Raw genomic sequence first — 17697 nt, 5'->3', positions numbered from 1 at the left:
GTTAAAATTAGGACGCCTTACAATAATCGCTAACTCGAGTTTAACAGCTTTCCATCACCTCTCAGAGTCTAACTATAACTCAGACATTATAACTCAGAGTTCGTGGTGTAAGACGAAGCGCTATATGACTTGACGACCGTCTCGCGAAGCAACACCCCTGCCTCGTCAAATCCAATCTGGTCTAACACGCCTCACAGTTACTATATCAGCATCGCAGCCTGGATAAGTTACACTCCCAATTACTCAGGACAAGTTAAGCCATGCGAACGCTTTCTCACAGACAATGTCACCTATACCTCCTATACAATGCCAAACACAGCCATCTGACAACAACAAAGACAACCCCACCAATGCCACAACCACACAAAACAAAGCCAACGATATCCTTATTTCACCCCCCCACTCCACTTACACTCCCCTTCCCATCTTCCTCCTTATTTAACCCAAAAACCTTCCCTATTCTCGATTACTTCAACTACAAGATCACCTAGTTTTTCACTCTCACATATGCTCACCAGCCTCACTCCGACAACCGCACCCACGTCAGCGCGAACAACTTACACAAACGCAGCACTGACTCGCAACTGAGCACAACAGCACGCGAATACGCACACCCACACCAACACACACACAAGACCAAAACGCACGACGTACTACACCACACACGCGCCGAACATAGCGTCACACCGACAAACCACAAACACACGCCACACGCACACGCGCACGCACGCACACAGGCTACGCACACCACTCACGCACCGCACACACAGCCAACAACCATGAAGCACACATCCGCACACCCACGCAGCGCAACCCTGTTTGATTCACGGGCGATTCATCCCAATCACGCGTCCCTCGATAGACCACAGCTATACTCTTAATCGCGTAACAGCCTCTAGTAAGACAAAAAACCAATAACCTGCCCTGCTCCCCAAGCGTCTACTAAGAACAACCATACCTTGAACAAGATACCAACTACACAGAATATTCCCCCGAACGATAATCCAACACGACACAGTCACTGACAAGCAAATGTCACTTAACATGCCAATTATTGCTCAGTAAGCAGCAAACTCACAGCACGAGACCAACCAGATGTTGTTTATTGCTTGTTTTCTCCTGTTGTTATACGGCCTGCCTGCGTGTTGGTCTATCTTGTACAAAGCAAGAAGACAACACGCGAAAAAGCGACACACGGGCAACGGGGGACCCCTGTCAACGGTATCACAATGCTTCTACAACATTCGCTGACTTGTACCAGACACGCAAGACGGAAACAGTATACGACACCGAAAATCCCGAGACCACGAAGCGAAGCGAACATGCCCACGCTCTGCAGATATTTCGCTTGCTTCGAAGCAGCGAGGCAAGCAGAAAAACACAGAAAAGCGAATAGAATTCGACCACATTGACATCACTGTAATTTTTATGACTAAAAGCAAATGCTGCGGCGTACCAAAGCGAAGATTTGCACCAGCAGAGCAGAAAAACGGAGCGAAGATGCCCAACTATGCATCTTCGCTTGCTCGAGCATGCGAAGCGCGGCCACCACCATGCCAACCACATCAACCGCGAACCACAAACCCGGACCCTAACACACACAAACAAACACGCAAAATACAAAAAAACCAGCAAAGGGAAGAAAACAAACACCGAAGTAAAGCAGAGCGAAAACAAAGCAACATGACCCACGCCTCTCATTTCGCTTGCTCGCAGCAGCAAAGGCGAGCGAAACAAAGCCAAACATCTCTCACTTTGGAATGAGCCAACACCTTCCTTTATCAAGAACTTCGACTTTCTGAATCAGAGAACTCAAAATGAAAAGCGCCACGATCCTCTCCAAATACTCCACGTAACCATGTACTCCTATTTTATTATCAGTAACCCCCCATATCTAGAATAGTCGTGTTTAAAATATCTAACCCCACCTCTCACTCACTCTCTTAATATATCGAATTCGCCCCTGTTGCCGAGGCAAAGATTTATCTCTTTTATAATCCCCTGGAATGTATATAAGCATTAAAGCTATGCAAAGGAAAACGCATCACTCACATATGGCAAGAAGCAGTCCCTAGCTCTGGCAAAGACCACCACGTTAACTCCGATAAATCAAAGTCGTGGCTGCTGGCAATGCAGCATATCACACCCTTTCACACAATTGCAGTTCTAATTAGCTGCTCCACCGAGCACTGGACGGGCGTCCAGCACACCTAAGCATATATACATGCTGCTCAGCTAAGTACAACTGGACAACACATACAACTAATCACGAAATCAGGCCATACTCATAGACATGACCAAGGCCGTCGAATCAATCGACACACGCGTACCTCGCGAATCCCAACCGGTTATTAATGTTATTCCCACTCAAAGCAACCAACACCTAACCTAACGCTGACTCCCCCATAACACCTACAACTACAGTACGACATCGCCAACATCCTCCGCTCCAACGTCACAACACAAACTGCCAAAATCCCTCAAACACCAACACGACCATAAACCAAGCGGCACACCACACCCCAAACCCACCGCCTATACGGCCACCACCTCAACAAAAACCTCATCTCTAAGCTACTTAGTAAAGGCACCAATGGCTTACGCTGGCCAAATTTCTCAGAGATGAAAAAACAGCCCATGGACTACTTTCGCCCACCAAGACGACATACTATCACAACGAACAGCTCAACGAGACAAGAATTAGATGAGACAAATCAACAATCATCATACACTAAAACCTACCATCGTCTCCCCTCACACTCCACAAGACACAAATACAACCTCTCTTAAACCACCCACACGACGAATCCAACGCCAGAACCTTTTCGATGACGAGACATACACAATGGCGCACCAAAAACTTGAATAACACGGACGATCAAAACAAAGAGAGCATACCATAACACTAAGGCCGCAGTCTACACACGCCTCAAAGTATGCCATAATATCTGGCACCCAACTACAACTGACCTCTGCCCATGCACCGACTTTAGTAACCAACTGACCATGATCAGGCAACCAATATGCGACTAAATGTGCTTCCATGTTGTTGGTGAATCGTTCTTAGATCGCGAACAATTAAAACACAGATTAGTTAAACAGCGGATCTGTCTGGCCACCCGTGAGCAGACTGGTGCATCTATGCACAGTAGCGACCCGAAATAAATGTACTTAGTAGAAGCACACAGATGCGTCGAGAACGGCTCAAACAACAATTGAATATAGTCGACACCAATGAGATGTCAACTTGAACCACCTTCTCCTGCAGAACAATTTCCCCCTCCAAAAAACACAACAAAAGACAAACACAACCCGTGACAACACACCACAAACTAGAAAACCGATTGACATATCTTTTGTAAATCAACACACTCGACGTGCCTTAGCCATGTGTTTACATTCAGATTACCAGCTCTCTAACTTTCAGATTCCTCATGTCCAAACTTGTTTATTATTGGTATAATCATCAGGCTGTCAGCTTCAGGCTGTTGTCAGTGAAGATAACTGTATTATATTAGAACATATTAGAACATATTGTGAATTTAGAGATATCAACTGAATAATTGGCGAGTTGCTAACTCAACTAACTCATTAGACCCAAACCCATTAGACCCATTACGACCCGTATTTACCCAAACTAGCGTTCTAGGACCAACTAAACATGTAGAACAGTGGTCACCGATACTCAGAAGACGAGTTGAAACCATATAATGTGTAATAGACTGCGCAAGCTATTGTTCCCGCCTGAAAGGGCAAGCAATGAGAGGAGAGACTCTCATAGCAAAAGCAAGCTTCAGTCCTTTGTTTAACAGTCAACAAATCCATGTATTAAACCCTCCTCTTGAGGGTGCAAAAGGTTATCAGACACTTACTCTTCACACGTCAGTGGAAAGTACATTTCATGCGTTATCTCTTCAAATAAAGTGATCAAAAATGGCTAGCTGTCAGTGCTGAAACAAAAAAAGTTTTGCAACTCGCGTCCGTTAGACATGCTCCCTCAGAAAAATGTCTGATATCTGACCTATCCCCACTGCCCTTTGACCTGCTACCACTTCACACCACACCACACTCCCATTATTCGCATCTCCGATAGAGACCGATTATACCTCTCCATCTGACACTACTACATCGCTTTATTACGAGCGTAGGTCGAGCCGTTGAATTTGTAGCGTGCCAATTCCGTTATGTTCTCCTATACCCTTAAGTTAAGGCAGGAAAAATTATTCCCCTCCATTGACACATCTCTGCCTCTTGAACCCGTGCACCCCAAATTTCGAGCATCCCAGAGTCCCTATTTCGCCGACCCGCCACCCCGCCACACGAGCGTCAAGAAAAAACGAAAACGAATACTCCACAAAGACCGACAGCAGAAGACCCACCGGTCTCAAAGCAGGTCTTTGTGCAGTAACGCTCTTGACATCAAAAACCACGCGAAAAGGCCACCACAAACACCCCACGGGCAAGACGAAAAGACACCAAAACAGGAACCACGGAAAACGACACCCGGACCATATCACTGCCGATTCTACAAGCTGCATCTGACTTTCGTCAGCTGACTAAAAAACGCTCCGAACTCATATAACCCACCCAGGGATCCAATCCCCAGCAACGCCTAACATCAGGCTCAATTTCCCACTCGACACACAATGCGACAAACGTAAACTAAGCACACCAAAAGCGCAGTTGTGGCGTGTAACATACACAACCGTATTTTGCCCATTACTGCGCCGGCAACAGTATCTACACTCTAAATTGATTTGTATCAAGGGCTAGGATAATAAGCCGGCATACATAATAAAGTCCAACACACGGATAAAACCCGAAGCCAATTATCAAGCCATGTCTCTCCGAATTGCGCGTAAAACGCTCATACGGTTCACTCACGAGTAGACCATTGTGCTGTGCTGCCCAACCCCCACCTAAATAAGAGACGAAATAAAGTAGCGCACGCGATAGATAGAGTTATGTAAGATTATACACGCTAAGCCACTCATAACAACTGAAGACACAAAGCCGGGCCAGTTCGTCGCCACACCACATGTATCCGCCGTGTTCTACCCCACAGATTGTACTAGTATACAAACGCATCCTCAGAGACGTCGGGCCACGCCATAGGTCGAATTAGCGGGCCACCAAACCGACTAGTTTATTAGGTGGAAGAGAAATAAATAATCACGGAACATCGCGTCGCAGAGAGAAGTACATCAAAAGGATCCCAAGGTCAAATAATAGCACTGTGGGAATGAGTGACCCTTGTTTTGGTGACGCGACACACAATAGTGACCCTCCACAAGATGCGTGTAATTACCTATACCAAGTTTGGTAGCCAGGCGATCAAGAGATCACAATTTAGGGCCCGAAGTCAGTATAGACCAGCAACAGCAAAAGCAGCATAGGAGAGGCACCAAAAACAAACAAACAAAAAGGGCCCACAAGGGACGGCCAAAATCAAAAAATCAAGTGGACAAAAGAGAGCCGCACAAGGCCTTACAGAGCGATTCCAAGGGAATATGATCCAAGGGTCAACGCGCTCAAAGCGATCAAATTAAAGGAGATAGCGGTCCAAAGCTGAACAACTACCAGTTTGAAGATACAGAACGACACACCATATCTCCACAGAGACTATGTATGAGCTCATACCAAGAATTATCAGGGTAGCGCTAGTCAAATTAAGGGGCTGAGTGTACTAGAGCGGCCACAGGAACATATGACGACATCAAGATACAACAGGTAGAAAGTCGATCAACTCAATGTCAGTAGTAACACTACCGGAGACATAAACACACACATCCCCACAAGCAACTATACAAACGCAGGTTTATCCTCACCAAAATAGCGCGTATAGGATCAAATATCCAAGCGGCCACACGAAGGTTCACGAGAGCGGAAGGAAATATGATTAAGGTCAAACAGTAAAGGTCACAAAATAAAGCCAGGTCGCAAGTAGACGTTGGTTTTGGTAACACACCTGCTCCACATTACTCCCCAAATGCCCACGACACCAGCCGCATCACTAAGAATCTATACCAAGTTATGATAGCGCACTGAAAATAGACCGTCAATGTAGAGGACACGACGATTAAAGTAGAAGGGCAGCCAAAACCGAACGGAAAAATATTGATCAAAGTCAATGAAAAGAATACAAAAAACGGAGTCGAACAAAAGACTGACCTAAGGTCATATTCAAGTAATCACGCTCGCTTTCACACTTACTCCCAAGTAACATAGTCGAGATAAGTAAATTAACACAACGATTTGCCAAAAACCGGTAGCGCTAGGTCAATTACGGGCCGAGTTACGAGATCGGAAGAGAAATATGATCAAGGTCAAGATAAGATCAAATATAAGGTCGCCCACACACACAGTGTACTAAGTTTATAATAGGGAACACGCTGAACATCACACCTTACTCCAAGACTGAGATACTGTAAGTATACCAAGTTATGTAGCGCGAAATAGGTCACAAGATTTAGGGGCACCGAATCTCCGAGAGCGGAAGGAGAAAATAATGCCATCACAACGTCAAAGGTAAAAGTCAATAAAGCGTCGCCAGAGTGGACCCTGACGTTTATGGTACGCTAGCTCACCTTCTCCCCAGATGTGTAAGGATAACCAAGTTTGAGTAACGCAATAGTGTCAATTAGGGGGCGGGTTTAGAGAGCGAAGAAGGGAAATAATGATCACAGCGTCAAGTAAAGGTCAAATAAAGGCGTCGCAGTGACCTGGTTTTTGGGTACCTACTGACCCAACAACTTCATGCCCAAATGTGTAAGTATACCAAGTGTTTGGTCACGCCCATAGGGTCAATTAGGGTCGTGTTATAGAGCGACAGAGGAAACTTACTCTGCGGCAGTGGAGAGCCGAGCGAAAACAAAGGAGGAGGGCGAGGCGGCGGCTGGGTAGACATGAAAACCATACAAATTACCTGATACGTGCAATAACCGCTCTCTGATAGAAATGAATGCAGCACCCAATATGGTTGAGCCAAACATTCATAAATGGATTACTCATATATTGATTTAGCAGCACCACCCGCCGCGACTTACGAAGACAGAGAACTAGGGCAGGATATATTACGATAACACAAAAGAAGGGTGTATGGGGGAGAGTTACGTGCGAAAGGTGACGCGAAGCCATAGCAGGGTTTGATTAATGTAAACCTATATTAGAACTAGAATGATTGTCACAGAGAGGGACTAATATAATAGATCTCACCCCCCGCTTCGACAGCTGTTATGGTGCCTGTACGTGTAATTTAGAAGCCTTTGTACAACTTATATATACGGCTAATTATAGAGACAAACCAATCAGCTGCCATACCCACGCACGCAAACCACGCCCCGCCCACGCACACACAATCACCACACAGACCAACATAGACACACTCGACAAGACACGGCGACAAACAACACACACATTAACAGAACACACCCAACACACACAGTCACACACACACAGAACGACACCACAAGACCACACACTACACACACACACACACACACACACACACACAGCAGTGACAGCACACACGCACACGCACACGCACACGCACACGCACACGCACATGCACACGCACACGCACACATACAGAGACACACACAGAGGAAGGAGGGCAGAAAGGAGGGAGGGATCCCGGGAAGAAGAGAGAGAGAGAGAGAGAGAGAGAGAGAGAGAGAGAGAGAGAAAGAGAGAGAGAGAGGACGTTATTTATATGTGCGCTTATCTGAAGGAGGGGCGATTTTGGCAAACAGCTGGCACGAATTAATGCAGCGGCCAGGGCATTTGATTGTACGTGGGTAGTGGCTGGCCAGTTATGTATGAAGTGAGTGGGCAGTTATGTATGAAATAATCCATTCGATGGCGTCAGCATGTCATATATAACCAAATGGGTTTATTTACGAAAAACGGCCATAAATCTTTCCGAAAATGTCGGACCCAAAAAATTCATCGCAGGTCGACAACTACATTGGGTACTGATGATGTGTACCAAATATGGTTGAAATAGGTCCAGTACTTTTCCAGGAGATCTGCGCACAAGTCTGGTGTCGGACAGATAGAGAGACAGACAGACAGACAGACAGACAGACAGACAGACAGACAGACAGACAGACAGGGTGATTCCAGTATACCCCCCCCCCAACTTCGTTGGCAGGGGGTATAATAAACCTCTTTATGTTTGCACTCCATGTGTTCGATCATCACTGACGTGCATCATACACACACACACCTTGTAAGATCCCACTCAACATTTCATAGCACTACGCCACTCGACAGGCAGTTGCGAACGGTTACCTTGTAGTGCCGAGATGATCTTTAAGGAATGCAGGTCGTCAGAATTGCCCTGGCCGAGTCGCCCATAGCTGCCCTCCCCACACGCCAACACTGTACCGCTAGCCTGTATCACAAATGTGCAGTTCTGCCCACATATCACCTGTAAAATTACGATTACAGTTGTTAGACTAGAAATGTATAACACATCATTGTAAATAGTATCTGCGATCGGGTCATTGTAAGGGAAGTGAACAGAATAGTACACAGGTTTTTGTACAGGGGGTAATTGTCTGGGAGTGATTGTCTCTGAGGTAACTGGGGTTGCCTGTCCGGGGGGGGGGTTGACAATCTTACCTGCTGACAGTGTGAGAAGGACGGGGTGATGATGGGTGTACAGGAGCTTCGCCCGGCCTCGCCCATCTGACCGTGTCTGCCGCTTCCACACAGGTAGACCTCACAGCGACCACCCTGCTGCCAGTCCTCTGGACGCTGCGTCGCCCACAACATGATCTCCTCATCCAGCTTCAGATTCCAACAGGACGGATTCTGCGGAGCGAGGCAGCGCGTGAGTTATCTGATTGTGTGTGCGTGCGTGCGTGCGTGCGTGCGTGCGTGTACGCGTGCTCGTGCGTGTGCGTGTGCGTGTGTGTGCGTGTGTGTGTCTGTGTGCGTGCATGTGCGTGCACACGCATAAATGCATTCGTGCGCTCGACCGTGCATGTGTGCGTGCGTGGTTGCGAAAATACATGCCTGTGTGTTTGTGTGCGTGGGTGGCTGGGTGCGTGCGTGTGTGTGTGCAAGCGTGTGTGCGTGTGTGCTTGCAAAAATGCATGCCTGTGTGTTTGTGAGTGCGTGCATGCAGATATGCGTGTTTGTGTGTTTGTACATGCAAGCGTGTGTATGGTGCGTACATACGTGCGTGCGTGCGTACGTACATGCGCGTATTCATGCGTGTGAGCATGCATGTGTGGGTCTAAACGTGCGAGCATGTGTACAATGCATGTGTGCGTATATACGTGCGCCCGTGCATACTTGTTCATGCGTGTGCGCGTGCGTCGTCACACTTACGTAGATCGCGTCGTCTGTCCGCCTCGACACGTCCGGCACGACGAAGGTTGCTGGCAGCGCCGCCGCGTCCCTCAGCGCCGCCGCCGCGCGCACCGCCGTGCAGTACGACAGCAGCCACTGCCACTCATGCACGGTGCCCCCTGCTGGCTCGCCGGCGGCCCCCGCCGCCTCGGCGGGGTGGTGCAGCGGGTGCAGCGGGTGGCAGAGTACGCGCTCCAGCTGGAGGCTGAGCGCGAGCATGGCGAGGCATTGCAGGTAGGTGCTGTGCATCAGCTGCTCCCCACTGACGACGTGCACCTGCCGTGACAACAAGCCGCAGCGCTCCGTAAGCGGCGCCACGCCACGTGGGAGGCGAGGGACGCGAGTCACACAATCGGGGGTCGCACGACGAGATAACCCATGAAAATATGTTAATTGGTTAACTTAATAGATTAAATATAAATATAATAATATAATTTATAATAAAATAATTAATTTTATTATTCACTCATTAACTTTTTGTGGGCCACGAGGTTTCGGTAACTGTATAGCTTTGGTTTCTATAATTGAGATTGTTCTATGAGATGAAGTTGCTGGCCTGAATCCCACTCTCCCAACACAGTGACACTTTGCACGGTGACGGGTTTCCGTTAGCCCTGGGCTAATATAGCAACAGCACCTTTACAGACACTCACGCTGCATCTATCAGCTTACGTACGGACAGAGATGCACGAACCCACCTTCTCGTACTGATGCTGCTCTTGCAGCAGCGTCGGCAGCCACTGCAGTAGACCTTGCAGGCAGGGTGCGTTGTGCAGGCCCCTGACGCCACGCGCGTTCAGAGCAGCCCGACTCGCCGCGACCACCCTACTCCTGACATGTAGAGCGCCGACGCCACACTCTAGCAGCAGCACATCCTGCAAGCAGCAATGCCGTCAGCGTCAGTCTATGTCAAATTTCCGCATTGCCGCGTTTACCAAAGTTCCGCAAGATTTAAATTGAAAGCATTCCGTTATAATTATGTTTCCTATTGAATTAGGTGGACTCACGTACAATTTAATATCGTATGTATATTGTGGCTATTGATGCTAGCTATGGTATGCACCCCAAATACATTTCAGGTTATTAGATTATTTTTAATTGGCTTTTGCTTTCAAACTTAAAAGTCAAATTGTTTCTGTTCATGCTCATACTAAATATTAAGTTATCCAAAGAAGAACACGCGTTACGCAAGAATTATTATTCATGACAGCCAACATGATTCCATAAATCCCAACACAGTAGAGACAGAAAATCACATGCAAACTAAGTTTGTCTTCATTTTAAAAAAGAACTAGCAAATATATTTTTAGCATAACCAATGAGAGCAAGGATTTGTGAGCGTCTCTGCCACTAATTGTTCAACTATTTTAGCAATGCCAATTGGGAATCACCCTTTACCACCAGCCGATGTAGATGTGGAGATTTAATGCGGAAGAACTCCTAACAGGACTAAATTACCCTCATCAGATATGGCATTAAAAATGGCAACTAACATACCAATTGCAGAACTCCAAACAACAAAAGAACATAAGGGATAAGTTATACCGTTAATGATGACTTGTAACCCCAACAACCCCAAACTTAAAGGGAAGATAAAACTGATAATAAATATTTTGGATGGTTCAGAGAGGTTGAAAGCAATTACGGATAATACCAAATTCATCCTCAGTTATTGCTAAACTTATATACTCGAAAACAAATAATAGCACGTTTTTTTCAAAATATTTTTTCAATTAATATTCCACACAATCTAAAAAAAAAAAAAACATATTTCGGGGAGATTGAATGACATGGGGGTTGTTTGTCCTAGAATTACTCATACAGACATACATCAAGACGGTGTCCCACACACAGTATTTATACGCAGTCATAGAAGAACAGAAGTAACGATAGTGATACTTAGGGGGTAGGGCGTAACCTTTGCTGATACTGGGTGATCATGTGCTAGCAGCTTACCTTGCTTCTGCTAAAACAGGCTGCTAGTCTGTGCTCGCTGGCCCAGGAAAGGTCCTGAACAGTGCCACTTCCTGCCAGCGTCTGCAGTACGCAGCCATCCTGTTCAACCAAACACATCGCTAGTCAGCACATCTCCAACTAACACGTAAGCTATGCATGTCAAATCCACGCCGCTGCCGACACGTCGTAAACATTGATATAAATATCCTGGATAATGGAACATATGTAATAGACTATACCGTAAAATAGCGTGCAACCTAGCATATAATTGTTTTGATAGTATATCACAGCAATTACTCAGCAGCCAGCCAGTGTATCGTAAACGCAATTGTTGAGAATAAGGACAATAAAATTACATATTAATTAATATAGATTATTGGAGTATATCACAGTGTAATATGATAAGTGCGAGGTGATATTGATAGCAGTATTGACCCCGTAATACGACTAAATCGATAACCTTTGGCATTGTCATCATCATCATCGTCACCGTCATCACCATCAGCAGCAGCAGCAGCAGCTTTATCATTACTATCATACAGAGGAAACTTACACTTGATACTGATTCACTCACCTGCAGTGACCATATGTTTAGAATGCCATTACTGCAGCCTGAAGCAAGCATCATGCCTCCGGGATGGAAAGCAAGTGAAGCAATGCTGGCTAGGTGGCCTCTTGCACTCATCACACACTGCTGCTCCATCTTTGCAGCAAGGCACTGCAAGTCCTGTAACTCCTGTCAAACATGCCCTGAATTAACTAACTAACTTATAAGTACTTTCTACTCATTGTTTACAAGTTTATTCTCTCCAGGTTGGTAACAAATCATTGGCAAAGAATTGGGGTTGGGGAAGGGGGCAACACCTCATTCTATTTCTATATATCTCTCTCTCTCTCTCTCTCTCTCTCTCTCTCTCTCTCTTCTTCTTCTTCTTCTTCTTCTTTTCTCTCTCTCTCTCTATCTCTCTGTCCGTCCGTCTGTCTGTCCGTCCGTCTGTCTATCTGTCTGTCTGTCTGTCTGTCTGTCTGTCTGTCTGTCTGTCTGTCTGTCTGTCTATCTGTCTGTCTGTCTGTCTGTCTGTCTGTCTGTCTGTCTGTCTGTCTGTCTGTCTGTCTCTCTCTCTCTCTCTCTCTCTCTCTGTCTCTCTCACTCTCTCTCTCTCTCCCTTACTCTCTCTTTTGCACTCTCACAAAATACTTACACTGTACATATAGATTTACCTTGTCTGCATCGGTGGGTGTCTTTGTCGAACCGTTTATCTGCGGGACCTTCCACACGCTCACTAATCCACTCTTAGTGCCCCTGAAAAATGTCAGCACATTTTACTGACTTGCTTTTTGCGTTTTACGTACACATCTATTCAATGACTTCACATTTATTCAATTATATAATTGAATAACATTATATGCGACCAGACATCAACACAATCAGGTAATGTCGAAAACGTGTGACGACAGTTGTGGCCACCTACGTTGCTAGCAGCAGCATGGGTGCTTCACCCCGGCCAGGCAGTGGGCACACGACCACAGCCAACACCTCACTGCTGTGCCTCAGCGTGCAGACATTCACTAGCCTGCCACCAGAGGGCGTCCACATCTTTGCTGTCAGATCCGAAGCGCAGGTGACGAAGCCGTGTCCTGACGGTGTGCACTGGATGGCAGTGACAGCATTCTGCAATCACACACACACAGCTGTTAAGCCTCACCCACAAGGCAAACCTCTGTTGTAATGCTACGCAACAAAAACATTGATTCTCAACTGAAAATTGACCACGCGCCGGGTGCGATGCCATTATGCCTTCCACTGTGATGAGCGTCATTGAGATTAAGCATGTTTCGCATTCATGAGAAATGCTTTGGCTCTATGTGAGAAAGTCTGCTGTGTGCGTTGAATGCGAAATACAAATGTTTGTGTTGCATTAGAACATGTCTAATGCGTGTTGGTAAGAAAAAACAAATGGATTTATTGTATTATAACGAGCGTCTGTTGCGTGTGTTAGGCCTTAAACGTCACAACTCTCTCAAAAAGAAAAGACACGTGGCTTTAACTTTGCTTTTGGTCAGTCGCATTACTGTTTATAGATAACCGACGGTTTGTATAAGGTATGATGACTGAGTACCCTCAGTTGTGAGCTTGAGTAAGCCATGGCTAGATATTACTGACTACAAACCTCATGAGCATGGGTAAACCATGGCAGCTTCCCAGCATCCCTGCTGCACAGTCCCACTACACCGTCACCATAGGCAATGACAAATCGCTTCTCCTCATCAAACCACTGGAGGGCGCTGATTGATACTATAGCCAGCGAGATGAGAATAGATGTGATGATTAAAATTAACAAAATAATAATAATTATAAAAAACACATAAAAATGTGTTTAAAAACCATCTAATCTCTATTTAATGTTCGACATCGCTTATATCACCTATATATATCGGTAGTAAATAAATTTAAAAAACGTCTTATAAAACATTAGTCAACTAATACGTTAACAATTATGTTTAACAAGTAATCACACACTGCCTCATGTTGCAACGCCTCCTACCGTTAGCGTCCTTCCGCGCGCAGTGATGCAGTGCCTCCTGGTGGTACGTCGAGCCATCGATGACATCTACGACGCTGACTGACCCGTCTAGACAGCCAATAAGGAGTGGCTCGGAAGCGTGCGTGAGACGCATCTCGCACACCGCCGTGGCCGCCGCCGCCGCCGTGGCGTCGCGGTTACGAGGCCAGCATAGCGCGGTGATCTGCGATGACTGGGTGATCAGGTTGCCTTGCCCGCCTGCAGACAGATGGAGGGAGGTGAAGAGGCTGTGTGAGGATCGAGACTACGAGAAGCCGTCACATACGGTGGCACGGCGCCACGCTTTAACTACGAACGAACGCAGTGTCTATGCCTAAAATTGTCCACGACCGGTAACTCCTGCGCTCGCTATGCGGGCTGCTTTTCCTAACAGACCTGCCTAATAGCTGCCCTTATGCATGAACGGAATGGACGAGTGGACGATGTGAATATCATATGATGCGTGAACAAAGCAAAATCTATATACAAGTTTCATATGAAGTATATGAGGCTTGAGATACAAATAAGAAGTAGCAAACCTCTAAACAAGATATGTGTTATAAGGTACACACATGGTGTGGATATACATGTAAGTACATACATAAGCTGTCTCCCTGTTACACGGAGATATGGGCTGTAAAGTATACACAAGGTGTGAGATCAATCAAAATCAGAATCAGAATTATGAGCGATTCCTCTACGGTGCTATTTACGCATCGTCATTCGCTCGTGACAAGGCGTGAGAGCTCCAGGAGAATCACACAGGGAGAGCCGCGTGTCGATGCACTCACCGGCGACGCACCACACGTTGACGAGTTCCGCAATCGAGGCGGCCACTAGCCGGCCGGTCGCGCTGCAGCAGGCGTTGACCGGCGGCTGACCGTCCAGCCGCTCCGCGCTCATCGTGCCGGCGCCGTCGTAGAACACGCAGGTCTGCTGCAGCAGCGGAGGCTGCGCGCGGCCGCCTGCGAGGCTCCACACGCGCACTGTGCCGTCACACGCACTGCAACATAACGCGCTCACACGAGTCACGCCCCTCGCTTACACAGCAAACTGCAGACAATGCCGACTATACGAAGACCAATACTAACGTCGGTTCATTCAGCGTCGTTTTCATTATAACGTTGTTATAAAAACGAAATAGAAAAAAAAGAAAAAAATGCCAATGTCACTGAAGCGTCGGCTTTATTATAAGAACTAAACTATGTTCCGAGTAGACAGAGATAGAGTTTTACACTTTACTTTACAATGGAAGTTTGCTTTATTTATTTATAAAAATGTATATGATCACGCTTATATATGATACCGATTGTATTGACATCGGTCATTACTTTTAAATGTTCCTACGAATTGTGATAGAGACATATGAAAATCATACGCAAAACATTCGTATATCGCATCCGTCTTTGTTGAGGCCGCGCATCGTAACACGTTACAAAGTAAATGCTGATTTTAGTCTTCTGACCGTGAATTGCAGCAGTCTACCTGTGTCGAGAGGCAACGCACCTGGACGCCAGCAGATTCTTGTTGGGGAGCGCGCAACAGTTGATGACGCTGTTCTGATGCGCCTCTAGTCGCGTCACGGCGCCGACGCCAAGGTCCCCCATGATGTCGGCCTCAACCTCCGGCGCCTGACTACTGTGCAGCATCAGACACCTGCCGGCAGCAAGACGTTGCGACGTTTAGCGAGAAATCGCAGGGATGTACTCGACAGCATTCGAGAATCGACGCGCGACTTTTAGCGAGATAACGGGGAATTATACTCGACGGCGATCGAGAATCGACGCGCGATGACTGAGAGATGGATCTGCGCACACGGCAACATAGATACAATAATGTAACCCAACAAGAGTAGGTTGTATGAGCATAGGTAGGTTGTATACAATAATGTAACCCAACAAGAGTAGGTTGTATGAGCATAGGTAGTTGTATACAATAATGTAACCCAACAAGAGTAGGTTGTATGAGCATAGGTAGGTTGTATACAATAATGTACCCAACAAGAAGTAGGTTGTATGAGCATAGGTAGTTGTATACAATAATGTAACACAAGAGTAGGTTGTCTGAGCATAGGTAGGTTGTATACCAATAATGTAGACTCAGAAGGGTTGAGCTCGTAGTTTATACTATGTACCCAAAGAGTAGGTTGTGTATGAAGCATAGGTGGTTGTATACAATAATGTAAGCGCCAACAAAGTAGGTTGTATGAGGCATCAGGTAGTTGTATACACATCATGTAACCCAACAAGAGTAGGTCGTATGAAAGCATAGGTACGTTGTAACAATAATGTAACAACAAGAGTAGGTCGTATGAGCATAGGGAGTTTGTATACAAAATGTAAGCAACAGTGTTGATCGATAATGATCAATAGTACCGCTAACAAGAGTAGGTTGTAATGGGCATAGTAGTTGTATAGCAATAATCGCAACCGAACAAAGAGTAGATTGTATGACATATAGGTAGTTGTATACAATAATGTCACCCAACAAAGTAGTTGTATGGGGCATAGGTAGTTTTTGTATACAATAATGTAACCCAACAAGAGTACGGTGTATGAGCATAGGTAGGGTTGTATACCAATAATGTAAACCCAACAAAGTAGGTTGTATGAGCATAGGTAGTTGTAATACAATAATGTAACCCAACTAAGAGTAAGGTTTGTATGAGCATAGTAGGTTGATAGCAGATAATGTAACGGCCAACACACGAGTAGGTTGTAGGGGCATAATGTAGTTGTATACAATAATGCAACGCCAACAAAGAGTAGTTGTGATGGGCATGAGGTAGTTGTATACAATAAGTAACTTCAACAAGAGTAGGTTGTATGAGCATAGGTAGGTTGTTATACAATAATGTAACCCAAACAAGAAGTAAGGTTGTATCAGGCATAGGTAGTTGTATACCGAATAATGTAACCCAACAAGAGTAGGTTGTATGAGCATAGGTAAGATTGTATACAATAATGTTAACCCAACAAGAGTAGTGCGTATGAGCATAGGTAAGTTGTATACAAATAATGTAACTCAACAAGAATAGGTTTTGATGAGGCATAGGTAGTTGATTACAATAAATGTAACCCAACAAGAGTAGGTTGTATGAGCATAGGTAGTTGTATACAATAATGTAACCCAACAAGAGTAGGTTGTATGAGCATAGGTAGTTGTATACAATAATGTAACCCAACAAGAGTAGAGTTTGTATGGGCATAGGTATGTTGATACATAATGTAACCCCAACACCGAGTAGGTGTATGAGCATAAGGTAGTTGTATGAACAGATAATCGTAAGCCCAAAAAGAGTAGTATGTACTTCTACTACTCTGTTGGGTTACATTAGCTGAATCTAACGCGACAGTGGTAGCTCACCTCAGTAGCTGATGTGTTGGCCCTGGTTTGTTTTTGGATCTTTTTGTTGGTCACAGTGGCTCGCTTATGGCAGCGCGGGCGGACAGGACGCACGCCGAGAGCAGGCATTCGCGCAGCGGCTATGCAAGTCCATTTTTCTTTACTCTCCATACTCTGGGCGGTGGCGCTGGAAGAGGAAGGAAAATATCAGAGTTAGGGCTTTACTAATGAAGTTACGAGCTCGTGATCACAAAAATACGAGATGAAATATCACAAAAATAATGCACAGAAAGAAAGAAAATTCCTATGACACGAGAAATAATTCGGCCGCAAGCTGAATGAAAACGACGACTGTATTCTGTATTACGTACAGTGGGAGCACCACGTACCTACATCGTGGTAAACTTAGGAACGACTGGCAAGCCTAGGGCGTGTTAATGCGATATAATTAATGCAGATTAATATGAAGAGT

The 17697-nt window shown here is 45.8% G+C and overlaps 1 protein-coding gene across 1 annotated transcript in view; it reads right to left on the bottom strand.

The window, feature by feature from the left end:
- LOC106807015 (probable E3 ubiquitin-protein ligase HERC1) overlaps positions 1-17697 on the bottom strand; it is a 99005-nt gene that overhangs the window by 28840 nt on the left and 52468 nt on the right. Inside the window, exons 60-71 of the mRNA XM_014809216.1 lie at positions 15387-15536; positions 14594-14883; positions 13863-14099; positions 13488-13612; positions 12789-12988; positions 12538-12619; positions 11891-12052; positions 11317-11415; positions 10059-10235; positions 9340-9636; positions 8626-8817; positions 8293-8431 (exon numbers count right to left, since the gene is read on the bottom strand). Of these exons, the coding sequence (XP_014664702.1) occupies positions 8293-8431; positions 8626-8817; positions 9340-9636; positions 10059-10235; positions 11317-11415; positions 11891-12052; positions 12538-12619; positions 12789-12988; positions 13488-13612; positions 13863-14099; positions 14594-14883; positions 15387-15536 (2150 nt within the window). The remainder of the gene's footprint in view (positions 1-8292; positions 8432-8625; positions 8818-9339; positions 9637-10058; positions 10236-11316; positions 11416-11890; positions 12053-12537; positions 12620-12788; positions 12989-13487; positions 13613-13862; positions 14100-14593; positions 14884-15386; positions 15537-17697) is intronic.

This window comes from Priapulus caudatus, unplaced genomic scaffold (genome assembly GCF_000485595.1).
Source record: "Priapulus caudatus unplaced genomic scaffold, Priapulus_caudatus-5.0.1 Scaffold190, whole genome shotgun sequence".
Lineage (NCBI taxonomy): Eukaryota > Metazoa > Priapulida > Priapulimorpha > Priapulimorphida > Priapulidae > Priapulus > Priapulus caudatus.
The sequence above is the reverse complement of the archived record's forward strand: the minus strand, read 5'-3'. Positions and strand labels throughout refer to the sequence as shown.